Source organism: Puccinia triticina, chromosome 4A (genome assembly GCF_026914185.1).
Source record: "Puccinia triticina chromosome 4A, complete sequence".
In the NCBI taxonomy this organism is placed as follows: domain Eukaryota; kingdom Fungi; phylum Basidiomycota; class Pucciniomycetes; order Pucciniales; family Pucciniaceae; genus Puccinia; species Puccinia triticina.
The window spans coordinates 4,592,068-4,611,850 of record NC_070561.1 but is presented as its reverse complement, the minus strand read 5'-3'; the positions used below and the strand labels follow the sequence as shown (position 1 = coordinate 4,611,850).

The following is a 19,783-nucleotide window of genomic DNA, read 5'->3' as shown; positions in this document are numbered from 1 at the left end:
GGAGAGCTGGTCTACGCATACCAGCTCGCCGCAAGGAGAGTCCCTCTTGGCAAGCTGGTATACACATATCAGCTTGCTGGAAGATGAGTTCCTCTTGGCAAGCTAGTATAGATATACCAGCTCACCAAGAGAGGAGCTTGCTGGGAGGAGAGTACCTCTCAGCAAGCTGGTATACACATACCACCTCACCAGGCTCTATCTCCCTTGCACGCCCCTGCACGCCCCCGCACTCCCACTCCCACTCCCACGCCTGTACACACCTGACAATGGGCATGTACAGGCGTGCCCATCCACACACACGCCCTTTTTTGAAGGGTGTGCCCCTCCACACGCCCTTTTTCAAAGGTTGTGCCCCTTCACACACCCTTTTTCAAACGGCGTGGGCGTGGGTGTGCGTTTATCAACGCCCAGAAGTGTGGACCCGTCTGGGAATGGAAGCTCAGAGGTGAAGGGTTCAATAACAATGTTGTCAATGTAATGTATAAGAGGATAGTTTTCAGGGTTTTTTTTTTTTTGACAGTGATCATTCTGGTGTGGGGTACAAATATAGTGGATGGGGGAAAGGGTGAGCTGGTGGAGGAGAGGATAGCTTTATATGGTTGGGCGACTTGATGATTATGTTTGGGTGGCTTGATGATGAGGGCAGGGTGGTTGGGTTGGACAGGAGAAAAGAAAAGAGCAATGAGAGAGGTAAAGGAATTAGAAGCCAACGGCAGGTGCTGGGAGTGTGTCAAGAATATGTATGTATACAGTTAAGCTTGGTGTGAAAGGAAGATTACGCAGCAGGGATAATACCAAGTAATGTCAAAGAATGTGAGAGTTAATTTTTGAATATGAAAAGGTTATATTGGCTCTGGGCCAGATTGGAACTTCAAGCAAACTGTGAAGGTAAGATGGTGCCATTGGAGGGTGATTGTGAGCCTGAGTCTCTATAGTGACAGCAGGACACAAGAAAGAAGAATGGAATATTTGGATTTCTTTGGATAAAGAAAATACAAATATGAGAGAGAGAGATAAAGAGAGAGAGAAACTGAGCAGATTCAAGATAAGCAGATATTCAAGGTTATTCTGGTGGGAATGCACGTCCACTGGCAATGCTACCTCTTCAGAAGAGTGCTGCCAAGCTGTGCTAGAGAGTGCTACAGCCTCCTCTCACCAAAGAAACGTGGAGGGCTTCTGGATTAGACAAGTTTAATCCAACCACAATCTTTTAGCTTCCTTCTGGATAGTCAAGGTTCTTTAAAGGGAAACCTATGTGGTTTGTTTCTTGCAAAAACCAGAGAAAAAGAATGATGTTAAGCAGGGACAGCCCTGTGATCAAGGATAAGGCAACGGCCAGTGAAGAAGAGCAGATCAAGCAAGACACAGAGTTATACCTCTGAGATAAACAAGGTTCAGTGAAAGAGGTTACTTACTGTCAATATTCTAGGCGCCTGTGACGGTAGGTATACTGGGAGTGTTGTAAACTCTTTGGTGGTGATCCTGGGGTTATCTGGGGTGTGGTTCTGGTGTGCTGGAGTCTGTAGATCCGCCTCAGGCAAGGGGGATCCTGACTACAAAACTTTTCACAGTTTGCTTATGTGATTTACATATGTACATGTGGTTTGGCGCGCCTGGTAGCGCTAACACGTCACAACTGCGCAGGCACGCTACAACTCAATAAATCAGGGAAGGAGTAGAGCTACAAAGGATTAGTGTCAGCCTGTAGGTAACTAACCGTGTCTGAGAGGGTTGTTACTAGCAAGATGATAGTGTAATATGCCAAGGATGGGCCAATGGGTTCGTGGTAAGACCTGTAAAAGGTTTCACTCTATCAGTAATCTTGACTGAGAGGCTTGCTCAATTAAGGCACATCCAGATCAACACAGGGTGTCAATAGGCATCCAAGGAATAACTCAACTTGGGTTCGTGGATTTACCTACAGAAAGGTAAGGGTAATCAAGAGTTGAGAGTATTCCTGAATTGCATGATGGTTGAGAATGAAAGCACTGTTTAACTATAGTATGGGTTAAACTTTGCTGTAATAATATTCTGAGGGATAAAAAGTCCTGGGGGGCGTGTTTATATAGAGGGGGAAAGAGAAGGAGGGAACATGAGGCGCTTGGAGGCGCTTCAGGACCAAGGGAGAACTGGAAGCGCTAAATGGAAGCAGATCCTCATGAGGATCAACATTGGAAATGATCAGGGCAGTGTAATGATCAGTACTGATCCTAGATCAGTAGCTGTGCACACTAGCTGATCATAACCAATCAGTGATTCCATTCAGTTGAGTGATACCTGTCTTGGGTATTTCACTTGTACGGTAATATTACAATGTATTGTAATCTTACTGTTGCACGTAACTTAACTCTCATAACAACAGTACATTATGGTAACTGTATTTAACTATGGTTATCTGTAATGTAATGTATAACAGGAGTACATTCTTAAGCTTGTATCTAATGATATACATATGTAATAAAGTTGTAAAAGGAATGTACTATATGTAATGTGAACAATTGCAGGTACTTGGTACGTGTAAGGTACTGTGACATGTACTCTGTGGCTGACAATTAGTAAGTTGTAACTAGGGTTAAAATTAGGGGCATGCTAAATGCACCCCAATTTTTTACTTCATGGACCCCAAAAAGGGGTACAGCTGATGTGTACCCCAAACCACTTGGAGTGTAAACTTACACACCCCATGGAAAAGCCACAGGGTACCCCAAAACAAGTGCAATTTATGGTGTACATGGCCATGACACCCCATCATACTGGGGTGCAAACCCCCTGAACTCCAATCTGATACCCTATGATAGGGGTGAGCCCCTTCACACCCCAGACGTACATACATATCTGGCACCCAGCCCGACTTGTCACACCGGTTGGCATTGAGAGGATCAGTCTTGGCTCCTTGAAGACCCACGCAAACCAGTTGGCCGGTCTGCGCACTCCCTTCAACCACCGGTGTGCCAGTCATCAAGGAGAATAACCCCCATCAATGCCTGGGCGCACAGACCGTTCAGGAAGGGGAGTTGCTACTCCCATTGATCCCTGGCACAGACCGGTCATTGAAAGCAGTGCCACCTCCCCTTGGTGACTGGCATAAACCGGGTATTGAGAGGAGGTGGACTCCCTCAATTCCCAGGACAGATTGCTCATTAAGGGGAATAGCAACTCCCCTCAATGACTAGCACCAACCAATCATTGAGGGGAGTAGCAACTTGCCTCAATGACCGCTACTCCCCTCAATGACCAAAACCAATCAATCATCAAGGGGAGTTGAAACTCCCCTTGATGTCTGGTCTCTGTCAGTCATCAAGGGGAGTAGCGACTCCCCTTCATGATCCGTCTGGGTCGGTTATCAAGAGGAGTTGCTACTCCCCTTGATGAGACCAGTCATTGAGGGGAGTATCAACTCCCCTCAATAATTGGTTGGCTTTGGTCATCAAGGGGAGTTGCTACTACCCTTGATGACCGGTTTGAAGGGAGTTGCTACTCCTCTTGCTGACCAGTCTGGGTTAGTCATTGAGATGAGTTGCTACTCCCCTTGATGACTGGTAGGTACCGGTGACCGAGGAGAGTCCACCTCCTCTTGATGCCCGGTATGTGCCAGTCACCAAGGGGAGTTGGGAGTAGCAACTCCCCAACAATTGGTCTGCGCCGGGCATTGATCAAAGTCCACCTGCCCTCAAAGACCGCCTCAGGCTCCAGCAGTGTGTTTGGGGTGCGCCCCTCATGTACAGCATCTCTGTTGGGGTAAATTGGATTGCGCCCCAATATCTTAAGCTCTTCTGGAGTTTTGATGCAAGCACCCCAATGTTTTTGGGGTGGCCAGGTGGGTGCCCCTTGAAGATCGGGGTGTAATTGAGAATACCCCAATTTTCTTGGTGTAACCAGTAGTGTACCCCTTTTTGTTGGTGTACACAAAGTAAAAACTTGGGGTGCATTTAGCATGCCCCTAAAATTACATGAGGAAACAGAATATGAAGTCAAAACAAGTTTATCTCTTAAGATGAAAAAGATATGAAGTAATTCATATGTAAAAAGTAGAAAAAGGCAGACTTTAGGTCAGCTGAGTTGAATCTAAGGCTGAAAGTGATGAGTGGGCATATCAGGGGCAGAAGGTGTATTTTATATCAAGGTCTATTTTTGGTTGGCTCTCCATGGAACAAGTAGACTTACAAACTTTTTTGATTCTTGCTGGTGGAGGTCCATGTGAAGATTTGAGCTCTGCACCTGCGCCAAAGAGGCAAAGAGGGATTAAGTTTAAACCTAACCCAATCAGGGAGAATGTTCAGTTGACCGCTCCTCTAGACTATGCATATGCATATGTCCCAGGTGAAAGAATAGGCTCTAAGAGCATTCACATTTGTTTGCTAAATTCTTGGGTTAAGTAAGCCTGGTTTTGTGGGCAGGTTAGCTGAACAAGGTGGGCAGACACATTTGTTGGGTCAGCTACAGGCTGGCTGACGTGAGGAATGCCGTAGCCTGAGGTTAAATATTAGGTTTAGGCTTGCTAAGTATAGCAAGCCCAAACCAGAAATCAAGCCTGGGATTGTTGACCCGGGATTTAGCCTGGACCAATGTGATTGCCACTGCCAGTTGGGTTAAGTTGCCAAAAATTGGCAATTTAACCCAATGAATGTAAATGCTCTAAGCTGACTTCTCCACTCCAAACAGCCTTGTCAGCAATCAACACAGAGCCCCTCAGATCAAGCACAACACACAACCTTTAATGTGAGTGTTGGCTGATCCCGGTGCAGTGATGGTCTGGTGGCTGATAGATTTTTCCAACTAAAGCACAAACAGATACAACATGCGTCCAGGCTGACCCGGCTACAGCCTCAGAGGACGCATCACCCCAGCACTGATGTAGAGACTGTAAAATGAAGATGTGTCTGGTGAGAGTCGAACTCACAACCTCAGCTATGCTGAGACACATACTAGAGTGCTGCCTTTACCAACTAGGCTACAGACGCTTGTGGCTGCCAGCTGGGTGGTTGGTTGGTAGTGCTCATGGTTCAATCCAACAGCCCTCCATACTGTGGTGATACATCATGATAGCAGACTAACAGACAACTCAACAACTGACTAGATGTAAGTGCTCCTTCTGCATAGCCAATTCAGATAGAGGAAGCTGACATTGTAGCACATTAATTCAGAACGTAGCACACAAAGCATCCCAGCACATCACCAAACCGTGAGGCATAAACCAAGAAGCAGCCCAATGTGAGAGCAATAGTGCAACCACCAAAACAGCCACGCTAAGAGCCAGATGCTGACTACTCCTTGTGTTATTCCTTAGCATTTTTGGCTCTCTCTGCTCATCAAAAATATCAGCTTCTTTTCAGCTGTTGAATTCTTATTTCCTTTTCCATCTCTATTCTTGAGTTGGACCACGACTTGCTCCTAGGTACACACTTATCCAATATTCTTCATATCATTGTACCTAGTCCTTAGTTTTATAGTCAACTAATCAGAAATGATAAATCCTAGCTGTCTGATTTCTGACAGTCTATCCGTGGCTGGGTCATGATTACCCCCAACATCCCCAAACAGGATGAGGAAATCCAAAACGCTCTCACAGCATACAGTCGACTCCCTATTATCCCATATACTCATTAACCCATGATTCTTTTAACCCATGGGAAAATCAGTCCACCAATTTGGTAGGCGGGGAAAACAGTGCTTAACCCATAAGCCCCTATAGCCCCGTAACCCATACCAATTTTGAAAAAAAAAAACGGATGTTCATGGGTTAATAGGGAACTTTTCCCAGGCTTAATTTGACATTTTGACCCCAAGAATGATGAGCTTTTTCAATTATCCATCTGCTACTGTTGAGTTGTACTATTGGATTTTGTGAAATCCAACAGTACAACTGTGCTACTGTTGAGCTGTACTGTCAGATTTTGTGCAACAGTAGCTGTACAAGCGCTCGCAGAGCTCTTACTGTTGGATTACGCAAAATCCGACAGTATGAGCTCTGCCAGCGCTGGGGGGCGCTCAGCCCGCGCGCACAATTGCGGGTACCCGTCTTTCTGCCTGGCCTACTCAATAGGTTCCCTTAATGAGGCGGGTATTGGGAGGTGCCTGCTGCCTATCAGGCCAGACACCCACACCTGCCAAACTTCAACACCACTCCAAATTATCATAGAAATTAGCGCCGCTAATGTAATTTAGCGTAATAGTTGGGGTGTTGGTAATAAATCATGCTTTCAAGCCTTAAAAAGACTTCAGCTAGAGAATCTCAATGAATATGTTGGGCATATATAATGGTGTCTTATCAGCAGTAAGCTCAAAAAAAAGGAAAAAGTCTCTCTTATCCCATGTATATTATGGGTTAAGAGAGACAGAAGCCTCATTAACCCATGGAATTCATGGGTTGATAGGATGTTGTCATTAACCCATGTAATTATGGGTCAATAGAGACTTTCACTCTTCACCCATGATCCTGTCAACCCATAGCAAAATGGGTCCACCGAGGGGTATGGGTTAATAGGGAGTCGACTGTACCTACTTAATCTTATGTACAGTGGGTTATCCAAAGTTTTCACCTCCACAATTTTCAATGCAGAAGCTCAGGCCACATGCTTCAAGTCATGAGATTGGCTACAGAGGTGGAAAAGAAGTTCCCAAGAATGATTATGAAATAAAAAAAAGTAAAAATAAAAAAAATGAAAAATGTGAAAATTATTCAATTTCTTGCAAATTTCTCAGAATGTTCATTACTGCTCAAATGTTTTCTTACAAAGAGTGTGTCAGAATCAAACAAGGAATTGGAGACAAGAAAAACCAGAGCACAGGCAAAGGAAAAGATCAGGAGGGAAAACAGATGTCAAGGCATGCGCTCAAGTTCGCATGCGTGGGCAACAAGTATCAAGTTGTGGATTGCTAGACCCATCTGGTTGTTCCAAGTGACGAACCAGCTATTATAAGAAGCTCGAACATCGAGCCCATCCGTGTCTGGGATCAATGGAATAAAGTACAGAAGCACAAGCAACAAAGGGGGCTCAAAACAAGCTTTGAGCGAGCGAGCGAGTTCAGTGAATCTGAGGATAGTTGCATCCGCGGCATGCCAGTTGGCGACGTCGAGATGGTCCACGAGCCGCCTGAGATCGCGGGCCACGTGTTCGGCGGAGTCGGCCAGAGAGGCGATTTGTTGGGAGCAGATCTGGGCGAAATGGGGCAGCGGCTCCCGGGCCAAGCCGCGCTTGGACAACTTGGCGAAGAAGAGCTTGGACAGCTTGACGATCGGGACGGTGGATGTTGCCAGCTGGAGGGCTGGGTCGGCGAGGAGGGGGTCGGGAAGCCGCGGCGGGGCGGTGCGCGCGGATGTGGCGGCGGACGGCCTGAGCTTCTCGGCGACCGTCTGCAGGGAGCGCTCGATGTCCGGTCTCCAAGCGGCCCACACATCTTGGACGATGACGAGCTCGGAGGCCTGCAAACAGTCGGCCATCCCCTGGACCGTTTCCGAGGCTTGGCCGACGAAGAAGTCCAGACATTCGCGCAGATAGCCGATCGGCCAGCCGAGGTTAGGCGGCGCCGACGAGAGCTCCATCTGCTGGACGAGCTCCTGGGCCGTCTGGAAGATGTGACAGAAGCGCAGGGAGAGCTGTCTGGGGAAGTAGATCTTCAGCCGCTGGAGTCTGAACGACTTCAGCCCTTTGAGATCATGGTCATCGGCCCGAAGCAGGAGGTATGCCGATTCCGGACATATGCACGAAACTTGCCGGATGGTTTGATCCAGACAGTGTTCGAGGCCCGCTTGGATCTGCAAGACAGTCCGCAGCTTTGGTTCTGGGTCCTCGAGCAAGCCGGGGAGATCTAGTGCTTGCGAGAGAGAGGCAAGGAGGCCTTGCAGGAAAGGCAGAACGATGGACGGCAGCTGATTCGCGAGGCATCCCTGCAGGCCAGCGGTGTCAATAGAGAGCGCAGCGAGGGTGCGTTCAAGGTATGTTTCGTCCGGCACCTCAGCCGTCTTGGGGTGATATTTATCCTGGAGACGTCTGAATCCGCGAGCGACGAGATCTAAAGCGAAGTCAGTCAGCGGATCTCAGGTCTGTCATCTTGACACATGTTTTGTTCGAGGGTTGGATCGGTCTAGTGTACATACCCCCACTGCGCCAACAATGTCTCTGGTGTTCCGGCCTGTCTAATAGAGGCGTGCTGGGTGATTCGGCCATGAGAGTTTTTTCAGTGCTGGTTGTGTGTCAAAAGACGTGATGTCATGTGATGAGACTTTGATAGGTGCTCCGATCGGGCGACGGGGAATTTGCCCGGAGGACCGCCTTGGCCCGTAAAGGAGATGCTGTGACACGCCCTGTGACACCTGCTGTGACCTAGGTCAGACTCACAAGGTGTGTAGCCGGCCGCAGCTGGACCAAGGGGATGCCGATGAACGCAGCGGCTGCTCAACAGAGGTCCTTGGCCGGGCCCGTTCAGCCCATCGGCTGAACTCGCGAATTGTGGCAAGAGATGAAAGACTTTCGAATTTTCCTCCCATGAAAACCAAGCATGTAGAATCTAGGGGCGGCAGGCGGCACTTGCGCCTTATTGCCCCCTCTTGGGCCGGAGCCTCCGGAGGGTCTCACGGAAGCCCTGCCGCTGGTGAGAAATGTCTTGTTGATAAAATAGAAGATGGAGATGCGCAAAGCAACCATCCATGGATGGGACCCAGATCCATTCAATTGTTGATCGATGTAGATGACCTTCCATTGTTGTGTTGGTTACGTGCACTGCAAACAAGCACCGATCCTCAGTGGATCTCGCTGCAGATGACTGAAGTGCAGGGCACATGGACAACTCCAAGAACGGCGAGACGGCTGGCCGCGTAAGATAAATAGGCCCTCGTTCACGCTCAGTCTTGCTCCATCATCCATCCACTCATCCCATCTCAGCAGATCCACCGGCATCACCTTCCACACCCTGCTCAAAACAGTACAGTACCCCTAGCTCTCCCCAACGCGTTCGAATCATCCAAACCGCACAATGGTCTCATTCAGCCACTTGTTCACTCTGCTTTGTGTCCTCGTCGCCGTCTCTCGTGCCGACGATGCAGCTAGCCCCAAGTCGGAGGTCGTAGAGGAGAAATGGTTCTTCGGAAACAGATACGGACTCTCGTCATGCTTCGGCACCGGCTTTGGCCTCTGGGGCGGCTATAGTCCTCTGTACCGCGGCTGGGCCGGGATGTACAACCTCAACTACTTATACGGATACCAAGGTTTCGCCTACTCCCCCCTCCTATTTGTCAAGGCGACTGAGGGGGCCCAAAGCGTTAGCCGACGTGCCATCGCTCTTGAGGATGTCGAACAGCTCAGCCGCCGATCGGACACCGAGTCCGTTGCTTGTGCTACCCACGGCAAAGCTCCTCAGACTTTCTCTGTTAAGAACTGTTTGGCGTATGTTATTTTTTCATTAGAAACTGTGCTTCAATCAATCCTGAGCTCTGAACATCCTCATGTTTTCGAAATTAGTGCTGCCCAACAATTGGCCGAGAAGAAGGTTTCGACCGCCACTCACGGCAACTGTCAGGTTTGCCCCGATTTCTTTTTGTTTCGAATTTCCTTCACTTTTGGACTCCAGGCGGATAATAACCATTTTCCTTTCGAACCATCCAGTTATCCCTTGTCCACGGCACAGAAAAAGTTGCTCCAGGCTCGATGTAAGCTTATTTCCAAGGACCGTCATTTGGAAAATTGAACCCAGCCTAATCTCGATCTTTTTCCATAGCACGGTCAAGCAACTTGAAGCGGGTGTTCACAATATGCTACAGGCCTGCAGCAAATCAGCCGATGTAAGCCTCACAATTCATCTGGTTCGATGTTTTTTCCAAACAGATGATTGACTTTCTCAAACTTTCATCTACCAGGAAAAGGAAGCTCCCGCCAAGGGGGCCGCCAAAATCGACGACAAGCAAGCCTTTATGATCCTCTCTAGCCCGCAATGAGCTTTCTTTAACACGGGACATCCCAAGCTGTTTTTCTGTTTCTCTTTCTCTCAAGGGCTGTTAATATCGAAATGTGTAGCCATAGTGACAAATATATATTTCTATTCATCCAAATCCACCAAAAATTGCTGCCCCGCTTTCAAGATCTCAAGTTTTCGTCTGTTTCTGAGCGAATGTGAAATACTGGTGTCACCAAAATGCACACAAGACTTGCTGCTGTCTACAAAGAGAACTCCGTATTTGAGGAAACATCGATGCCGATTATCTCCAAGGCAGCCATCGCACAGACTATCAGAAATGCTCTGCTTCTTAAGATACTCTCGTGGTTTTTGCCGCATGAATAGAGATTTGAAGTTCTTGTGTCTAGATGTTGGCCCTGAAGAATCATAGCCCATCTCATTTTCACGTTGAAGGACCCCTCCGTCCGAAATGCCATGGATGATGTCACTTTCCAAGGCGAAAGTAAGCCACTCATTCTCAGTAAGAATCCGCTTGGCATCCGCTGCAGTCCTCATCCTGCATCACACGGGGGACACATCCCAGTCGACGTCTGGCTTCGGTTCTATAAAAGCAGCCCCCAATTAGAACCACATCGTCCAATCCAGCTCTTCGTTGGGGGATATCACTCGTACTTGACCGCTCAGAACCCTTGCTTTCCGATTCTTCCCGAGTAACAGAACGCGCTCATGTGTGCCTTTCAAGTGTTGTTTGCCAAGCGGCTTCAGTTGACCTTGTTGACCGGGTTGGTAGCTTCTCCTTGGCTGGCTCCATTGGAAGTCGCAGCTGAAAGCGAACAGCTGAGCTTCTTACCGACTCCAAATCCCGCGACTGGGTCTTCACCATCGGTCCCCGGCACAGACCATCCCAACCTGATTTTTGCCTCCTTCGCCGGTCTCCTCCAGCAATGGCCGAACACCTATGCCTACAGCGGCCACTCGATCATTCCGGGTGTCGTCCCGCGGGGCACGTTGCTCTATCATGGAACCAATCATCAGAGTCAGACCCCTCCGCCTTCAGAGGGACTCGAATGGCTTGCCTTCAACCCCGAGTACAGCTACGTCATTCACGCTCACAGGCTCGGCCAAGTCGATTTGTATACATACACAGCAACACGCGCCTTGCGCGTCATCTACTTCGACGGCCAGAGCTCCTCATTGGGCACACCAGGCTTCATGGACAGTCAAAGCGTGCTCATCAACGGCACCATTTCCGAGCGGTTTGGAGACGATGGCCGGTACATACAAGCAGAGTATGACCGCGCCCATGAGCTCTGTAAGATTGGAGAACAATGGGGCTTCGAGGGCGTGGTGCGGAGGAACACCGGTTTTGAATTGATGTGGTGTGATTTCACCAAGGGAGTCGAGTGAAGTTTGCTAACGCTTATGAAACACCAACACCAGTTGACAGCGGGTGAGCGATGAGGAGAGCAAAGACTCCGATGAGCGAGCAGAAGCGAAAAGACTAATACCTGAACGAGGTATTAGAGTGACACGATAGGATGAGTTGTGTATTGCTTTATTGAGTAAAGAAAAGATAAAAGAAAGGAACTAGAACCGAACCTATGAAACACCAGTTGACAGCGGGTGAGCGATGAGGAGAGCAAAGACTCCGATGAGCGAGCAGAAGCGAAAAGACTAATACCTGAACAAGGTATTAGAGTGACACGATAGGATGAGTTGTGTAAGGAAGAAGGAAAATCGAAACAAGGAGTAACAAGGTTGACAAGCGATACATTAGAAATAGCAAAACCTAATGTATGATAGTCAGACTTGAGAGCAACCAGTTGAGCGATCTTCAAACCTAACCAAGCACCTTGAAGATTGTGTGACATCTTGCTTTTATCGTCACAGCCCCCCGTGCTCGATAGGTCATACTAGGAGTTGTTGGAACAGTCAGCAACAGAGACGTTGAGAAGAGCGGCTCTGATTTTGATGGGAGTTAATGACTTGGTCAGAAATTCGGCGACGTTTTTGCTGGTCGGAATGCAAGATAGAATGAAGGATTTTGTCTTGGAAATATGATGACAGAGCCAATGATAGCAAACACCGATATGTCAAGTTCGCTGTTGATACACTGTATTTTTAAGTAAGGCGACGGCGCCTTGATTGTCGCAGTACATGGTGACGCGATTAGCAGGGATTTGAAGAAATGGTGGAAGCGAGTCGAGTAGCTGTTGAACCCAAAGAATGTCCTGACCGGTTTCTGAGCATGCACGATATTCCGCCTCCGTCGTAGACAAAGCCGGAGCGCCAAGATCCATCTTGTGACAACGCCAACCAACAAGGCCGTTATAAAGCACAGCGCTACCTGCGAAGGAGTATGCTTGTGCTGCTGTGGCATAGCTAGCGTCGGCGTAGGCGTGAAGAGTCGAAGGGGAAGGGGAAACAGCACCTAATTTTAAGCCAAAGTTTTTTGAGTGTTGAAGATAACGCATAACATGAAGAAAATGATTTTGATGCGTCTTTGAAGGCTTATTGAGGTACTGAGAAAGATAACTACAGGAGAATGCAAGATCTGGACGAGTGCATTGAACTAAATAGTTTAGCAGTCCCACAGCTCTCCTGTAGTTGAAGTAGGCGGCGGGTGGCGAGGGATCAATTGGACAAGTGGTAGCATTGGTAGGAAGGGGAGAAGTGACTGGTCGGCAGTCCATCATTCCAAATTCTTCTAGGATCTCGTGAATGTACCGGTCTTGAGAAAGCGTGATTGTGTGATTGGCACAATTTTGAGTGACTCTCATGCCCAAGACCCATTTGCATTCTCCTAGATCTTCCATCTCAAATCGTGCAGTGATTTTATTTTGGAAGAATTGAACATCTGATCCAACGATTACCAAATCGTCAACGTGAATGAAGACGCAGCAGAAGTTTGATTTGTCTTGATGCACAAAGAGACAAGGATCGACGTCGGCGGGCTGGAAGTTGATTGAGACAAAGAAGTTGCTTAAGGCTTGATACCAGCATTGAGGACTTTGTTTCAAGCCGTAAAGCAATTTCTGAAGCTTTAGTCCATGGCCAGGAGGAAGTTCGATTCCAACGCCGGAAGGGACCTTAATGAACAAATCTTCTTCAGGGATACCGTTTAAGAACGCACATTTCACGTCCATCTGATGGATTTGAAGGTTGAAGACAGCACCAAGACCAAGAACTATTCGAAGTGTTGAAGGTCGTCCTGTCGGAGCAAAAGTTGTGTCGTAGTCGATTCCCTCAATTTGTCGGAAACCACGTACACAGAGTCTTGCTTTGTATTTGAGCAGTTCTCCATTGGCGTCAAACTTTCGTTTGAAAACCCAGGTTGTATCCAAAGGTTTGCAGCCTGGAATAAGCGGAGCGACTACCCAGACCTCATGGCGCATAATGTTGTTCAGTTCAACTTCTACAGCCATTAACCAATGCTCTTCATCCAAACGACCAAGTATTTCACCGTAAGTCTTTGGGTCTTTGATCAAAGCTGGTTCACCAACCACAAGATTTGCTTGATGTCGCATAATGACGAGAGCTCGTGGACGACGAGTTTTATTCTCAATGATGTTCGAAGTGTCGATGGAAGAATTGATGTCTTGGGGAGCTTTATCAAAAGCTGGAACGTACGTATAGCCTTTAACTGAGGATGTAGGTACGGTGGGTACAGGATTGACTGAGGAATCAACTTCGGCAATTGTTGGAGTAAAGCTTGGTGGTGAAGAAGTTGGTCGTCCAGATGGAAGAGGCGACAAGATCGGCGGAGAAGCGGAAAGGAAGGGAGTGGGGGGAGACAGAGGTGACAGCAGTCAAGGTTGATCAACCGGAGACAATTGCTCAGAAGTCTCTGTCGAAGTGACTTCAGATACATGTGTTGCATCGAAAGGAATCAAATCTAAATTTTGATTGATTCCGAAGTCAAATAATGTGGTATCTGAGAGAAAGCTGGAGGAAGAAGGAGTTAGAAGAGGGAAAAAGGATGGTGAGAAGTTGACGTGATGCGAGAAAACAATCTTAGAGTTAGACGGCACCCACAATTTGTATGTGTGATGATGCTCGTCATAACCCAAGAAGATTGCTTCCGTTCCGGAAGGCGAGAATTTTGATACTTGAGTGTTTTTCTCTAAGTAGACCACAGCACGGCAACCAAAAGGAACAAGTCGTGATAAATCAGGAGTCGTTCCATGCCAAAATTCATAAGGCGAAAGAAATTTTAAAGAACTATCAGGCAACCGATTTTCAAGATAGACCGAGGTGGAAACTGCTTCGCCCCACCACAACAAGGGTAAACCAGAAGTGGCTAAAAGTGTACAAGCTTTTTCAATCGTGGTCCTGTTGCCTCGCTCGGAGAAGGGATTTTGTTGAGGAGTATAAGGAGCGGAAGTGAGATGTTGAATTCCCTTTTCTGCATAGAGTGATTGGAAGCTCAAATTGACAAATTCGCCCCCATTATCTGAAACGACGGAGACGAGTTTTTTTCCAGTGAAGGTTTCAGCTTGATTAAGAAACCTCACAAATGTTGAAAACGTGTCGGACTTACGGCGCAAAGGAAAGATGAAGCAAAATTTGCTATAGCCATCGACAATCTTTAGGAAATAGAGATTTCCGCCACAAGAAGGGGGAGTCATTGGACCACACAAATCCATGTGTATGCAGTCAAGTGTTTTGAAGACTGATGGGAATGAACCGGAAAATGGAGTTCTGTGCATCTTCGAGACATCGCAGACTGGACATTCTATGGTGTCAAAGGCTACATTTGGAAAAGCCTTCTTTAGGTAGGGTAGACTCGGATGTCCAAGAGCGCGATGAAGTTCCAAAGCCAATTGAGATGGACTAGAGGATACGTTTAGAGCCTTGAGGGTGTTCATCTTGATGAGTAAAACATTGTCGGTGGTAGATCCAGAACATAAAAGATGATTTTTGCGTCGACATTCAAAAGAAGATCCATTGAGAGTAGAAATAATGGAATAACCTTGTCGAATATAGTAAGATTTAGGAATCAAAGAGTTTGAGAGCTCAGGCACAAAGAAAGCCTCTGTGATGGAGATTGGGCCGGTCAAAGCATGAATAACAGCAGATCCAACGCCAAGAATCGGAATGGAGGCTCCGTTTGCTCCGTAAACTGATGAAGCGATTGGAGTGAATGTTGTGAAGTAATCCCGATATTTAAGGTAATGTCCAGAAGCACCACTGTCAAATACAATAGCATCTGAAACACCGGAATTGACGCTGAGAAGAGCTTGATTAGAAACATTCGCGTTTGAGTTGACCCAATCTATTGCGGCTTGGTGGTAAGCTATGGCCTTATCCGGATGAAGTTGATGGCATTTATCCTTGTTATGTGAAGTATCCGGATTGTGAACTCCAGATCGACAAGTAGGTCGACGGGATTTGTTCTTTTGAGATAATCCTTGAAATGCCAAAGGTTTGGCTTTTGAGGATTGCTGATTTTGATATACAGCCAAAGCTGTTGCTGCTGCAGTCACTTGAGCAGCGGCTTCACGTTGACGTCGGAGTTCTGTTTCCAAGTTGGTTAAGAACTGAGTCATAGTGATATTAGGTTGAATGCCGTTAACTTTCTTCATGCTTGAAAATTGAAAGGCGCGGAAAGTGGTGTAAGAGGAAGGAAGTCGTTTAAGGACGAAGAAGATCCAGACAAGTTTGAGACTTTTAATGTCGAAGTCTTCAGTACTGACTTCAATCATAAGCTGAAAAATTGTTTGAAATTCATCAATGTTTTCAGCCATGGTGTCTTCAGGAAAGGTGAAATCATGTAGCTTGTCCATGAGATTGGCCAAATTTTCAATAGAGCTTTCAGCGTAGTGGTCTCGAATCGAATCCCATAAAGCAACGGGATCATATACGTCCAGATTTGGAACAAAATGAACGGCCTCAACCCAAGAAAGATGGAGTCGAATATAGTTGGTGACTTGTTCGACTTTGTGTTGATAATCGGGTCAAGAAATCAAGGCAGCAGTGTGAGTCTTGAGAAATTTATTGAGACCCAGGAAACCTAGAGCGCATCGAATGTCGTAACACCAGGTTGTAAAGTTAGAATGATTAAGTTTCTCGGTGCACAGTTTGATTCCTGTTGGAACGGATCCACTAGAGAGAGAGGATTCAGCAGCCATGATGCCCGGAACAAGATCTTCTGGATGAAAAGTTGAAGTTGAATTTTCGGATGACAACGATGGAGCCGAAGATCTGATATTGGGTTTTACTTCTTGCTCAAAAGAAGTACTGGATGATGGATCGTCTGAAGAAACAGGTCAAGGAGTTGCTTTGGGTGAATATAGCCCGAAGTCGCCAGGGAGTTTTGGACGTTCCGCCAGGATAGAAGTCTATTCTACTTTTTGCACCTCGTCGTGAATCTCTGTATCTGACCTCTGCTCAATGAGCTGGGCTCATAACCTATGAAACACCAGTTGACAGCGGGTGAGCAATGAGGAGAGCAAAGACTCCGATGAGCGAGCAGAAGCGAAAAGACTAATACCTGAACGAGGTATTAGAGTGACACGATAGGATGAGTTGTGTATTGCTTTATTGAGTAAAGAAAAGATAAAAGAAAGGAACTAGAACCAAACCTATGAAACACCAGTTGACAGCGGGTGAGCGATGAGGAGAGCAAAGACTCCGATGAGCGAGCAGAAGCAAAAAGACTAATACCTGAACGAGGTATTAGAGTGACACGATAGGATGAGTTGTGTAAGGAAGAAGGAAAAGCGAAACAAGGAGTAACAAGGTTGACAAGCGATACATTAGAAATAGCGAAACCTAATGTATGATAGTCAGACTTGAGAGCAACCGGTTGAGCGATCTTCAAACCTAACCAAGCACCTTGAAGATCGTGTGACATCTTGCTTTTAGCGTCACAACGCTTGATAAATTTGTTTATGTAAATACCAGTTCCGTGTTCTCTCATGAAATCGGGACTCTTCCTTGACTTGATGCTCTGGACACTTTTCAACATTCTAAACAATTTGCCTACTCACAATTAAGGCTGCTCTCTTTTCGTTTTGCTCCATAGACTTCTTAGGGGTACGAACACCACCGAACCCTTCGATACTCATTACGAACCGGAAGAGTTTACTGAATCCATGAAAGTGACTGAGGTTCACAATAGCAATTTCTCATCCAACTCATGCGAGACATTGGTTCAGAATCAATCGGATGCAATTATAACCCCCTGTTTCCCGATGGATGGCTTTGAAAGAATTTTCCCCAGAGAATCGAGTTGAGTTTTTTTTTCCCTTTGCTGATATTGGAAAATTGACGTTCTATATTGCTAACTTCGCCGGCTCGTGAGTTCCGTGTAGGGCTTTTGGGGCCAACAACTCATTGATTTGGTTGAAAAACCATAGTGATTCTGCACACGGTGATAATGTAGAGGAATTCTTGCTCCCACTGATCACCAGACCTCAGGTCAAACTCCCCATTTTACCTTAGAGCCCCGCAATACTACTTCCACGCAGCCAATCGGCATTTCTTTACGCCCTGTGAAGTTCAAGTGATTCTAGACTCAAGTGGCTTTGCGAGGTTCTACAATTGCATCAAAAGCTTGAGCAAGAAGCGGCAAGCTGACGGGACCAAAGACGGCCCGCGTCATGCTCACAGATTGCATGGGATCAGTTCAAAGGATGTGCTTAAAATTAGGGTCAGCCTAAATGCACTCCAAAAAAATCCCAAAAGCACTCCAAAAGTGAGTGTATGGAGTGTGCACTCCAATGATTGTTGGAGTACAGACTAGAGTACTCCAACTCGATTGGAGTGCAGAACCGGGGACTCAAGAATCTTTGGAGTGCACCACAAAGAACTCCAGTGGCCAGGAAATGTAATGAGTGCCCATGAGTCTCACTCCATCAGATTGGAGTGCATTCCCCTAGCACTCCATTCCTGATATTTCTCCTCCTCAAAAGGGGAGTGCAGTACTGTGCACTCCAGCCAGAGCTGGAGTGCCTACAACTTCAACCGGGCTATGTACAAACACACCCCACTTGATCCTCCTGATATCCATGACCAGTACAGACCGGCATTGAGCGGATTAACATCTCCTCTCAATGACCGGTCTGTACCGGACCGCCGGTCATTGAGGGAAATCACACCTCTCAATGACCGGTCTGTGCCGGTCATCGAGGGGAGTAACATCTCCTCTCGATGACCGGTCTGTGCTGGTCATCCAGGGGAGTAACATCTCCTCTTGATGACCGGTCTGTGCCGGTCACCGAGGGGACTCACACCTCTCAATGACCGGCGCGGACCAGTCACACCTCCCGATGACCGGCACAGACCAGTCATTGAGGGGACTCACACCTCGATGATTGGTCACCACCGGTCATCAAGGCTAATAACACCTCCTCTCGATGACCGGTCATCACCGGTCATGGAGAGGGCTCACACCTCCCGATGACCGGCACAGACCGGTCATCGAGAGGACTCACACCTCTCGATGACCGGCACAGACCGGTCATCGAGAGGACTCACACCATCTCACACCTCTCGATAACCGGTGATGACCGGTCATCGAGGTGAGTCACATCTCTTGATGACCGGTCTGTGCCGTTCATCGAGAGGAGTAACATCTCCTCTCAATGACCGGTCTGTGCCGTTCATCGAGAGGAGTAACATCTCCTCTCAATGACCGGTCTGTGCCGTTCATCGAGAGGAGTAACATCTCCTCTCGATGACCGGTCTGTGCCGTTCATCGAGAGGAGTAACATCTCCTCTTGATGACCGGTCTGTGCCGTTCATCGAGAGGAGTAACATCTCCTCTTGATGACCGGTCAGACCGACCGGTCATAGAGAGTAGCACCTCCCCTCGATGACTGGTACACACCGGTCATCAAGAGGTGTTATTACCCTTGATGACCGGTCTGACCGGTCATCAAGAAATGTGACTCACCTCGATGACCGGTGATGACCGGTCATCAAGAGGTGTGAGTCCCCTCGATGACCGGTCTGACCGGTCATTGAGAGGTGTGAGTCCCCTCGATGACCGGTCTGTGCCGTTCATCGAGAGGAGTAACATCTCCTCTTGATGACCGGTCAGACCGACCGGTCATTGAGAGTAGCACCTCCCCTCAATGACTGGTACACACCGGTCATCAAGAGGTGTTATTACCCTTGATGACCGGTCTGACCGGTCATCAAGAAATGTGACTCACCTCAATGACCGGTGATGACCGGTCATCGAGAGGTGTGAGTCCTCTCGATGACCGGTCTGTGCCAGTCATCGGGAGGTGTGACTGATGACCGGTCCGCGCCGGTCATTGAGAGGTGGGAGTCCCCTCAATGACCGGTAAAGACCGGTCATCGAGAGTAGCACCTCCCCTTGATGACCGGTACACACCGGTCATTGAGAGGTGTGACTGATGACCGGGCCGCGCTGGTCATTGAGAGGTATGAGTCCTCTGGATGACCGGTTGTGTGCCCCTTTGTAAGGACTGGAAGTCCTTCACTGAGTGATCAGTGGAGCGGAGGGCCAAAGGCCTGAAGTTCTATGAAAAGAGTGTGTATTTCGAAGGAATGACAAGAAAGGGAAAACCATGGTGAAGTCCAGCTTGAGGAAAAAAGAAGAGAAGGGCCTTCGAACAGGAGTACAAGATATATTGGGGAACAATACCATGTATAAGCATAACTACATATGTGTCTAATGAGTCGAGTTCGAGTAAGTGTGAAACATGAGTGAAACTCTTACAGTCTCCCCTCCTATATAAAAAAAGAGAAGAAAAGAAAAACAATTTCAATGAGATAGAAAATTGGATAATTTCAGGAGATAAGGAGAGGAAAGGGGTTGGTTGAGGTTGATGTGGGTGAGATTCAGAGTGAAAGAAAGGGGGGTAAGAAGATTGGAGAATTGTTAAGAGTTGAGTAGGAGGAATGGGGTGAAGTTAGG

General features: G+C 47.5%; 3 protein-coding genes across 3 annotated transcripts; 2 read left to right on the top strand and 1 right to left on the bottom strand.

Annotated features, from left to right (window-relative positions):
* Nucleotides 1-6,820: 6,820 nt before the first annotated feature.
* PtA15_4A536 (uncharacterized protein) lies at nucleotides 6,821-8,168 on the bottom strand (the record flags this gene model as incomplete). The annotated part of the gene is made up of 2 exons (XM_053168430.1): nucleotides 6,821-8,013; nucleotides 8,099-8,168. 2 exons carry the CDS (start codon nucleotides 8,166-8,168, stop codon nucleotides 6,821-6,823), a joined length of 1,263 nt encoding a protein of 420 aa, XP_053019640.1.
* Nucleotides 8,169-8,973: 805 nt separating this feature from the next.
* On the top strand, nucleotides 8,974-9,931 carry PtA15_4A535 (uncharacterized protein; the record flags this gene model as incomplete). The annotated part of the gene is made up of 5 exons (XM_053168429.1): nucleotides 8,974-9,383; nucleotides 9,459-9,516; nucleotides 9,603-9,646; nucleotides 9,715-9,778; nucleotides 9,854-9,931. 5 exons carry the CDS (start codon nucleotides 8,974-8,976, stop codon nucleotides 9,929-9,931), a joined length of 654 nt encoding a protein of 217 aa, XP_053019639.1.
* A 686-nt stretch (nucleotides 9,932-10,617) lies between these two features.
* Nucleotides 10,618-11,298, top strand: PtA15_4A534 (uncharacterized protein; the record flags this gene model as incomplete). Its single annotated transcript, XM_053168428.1, has 1 exon — nucleotides 10,618-11,298. One exon carries the CDS (start codon nucleotides 10,618-10,620, stop codon nucleotides 11,296-11,298), a length of 681 nt encoding a protein of 226 aa, XP_053019638.1.
* Between the last annotated feature and the right edge of the window lie 8,485 nt (nucleotides 11,299-19,783).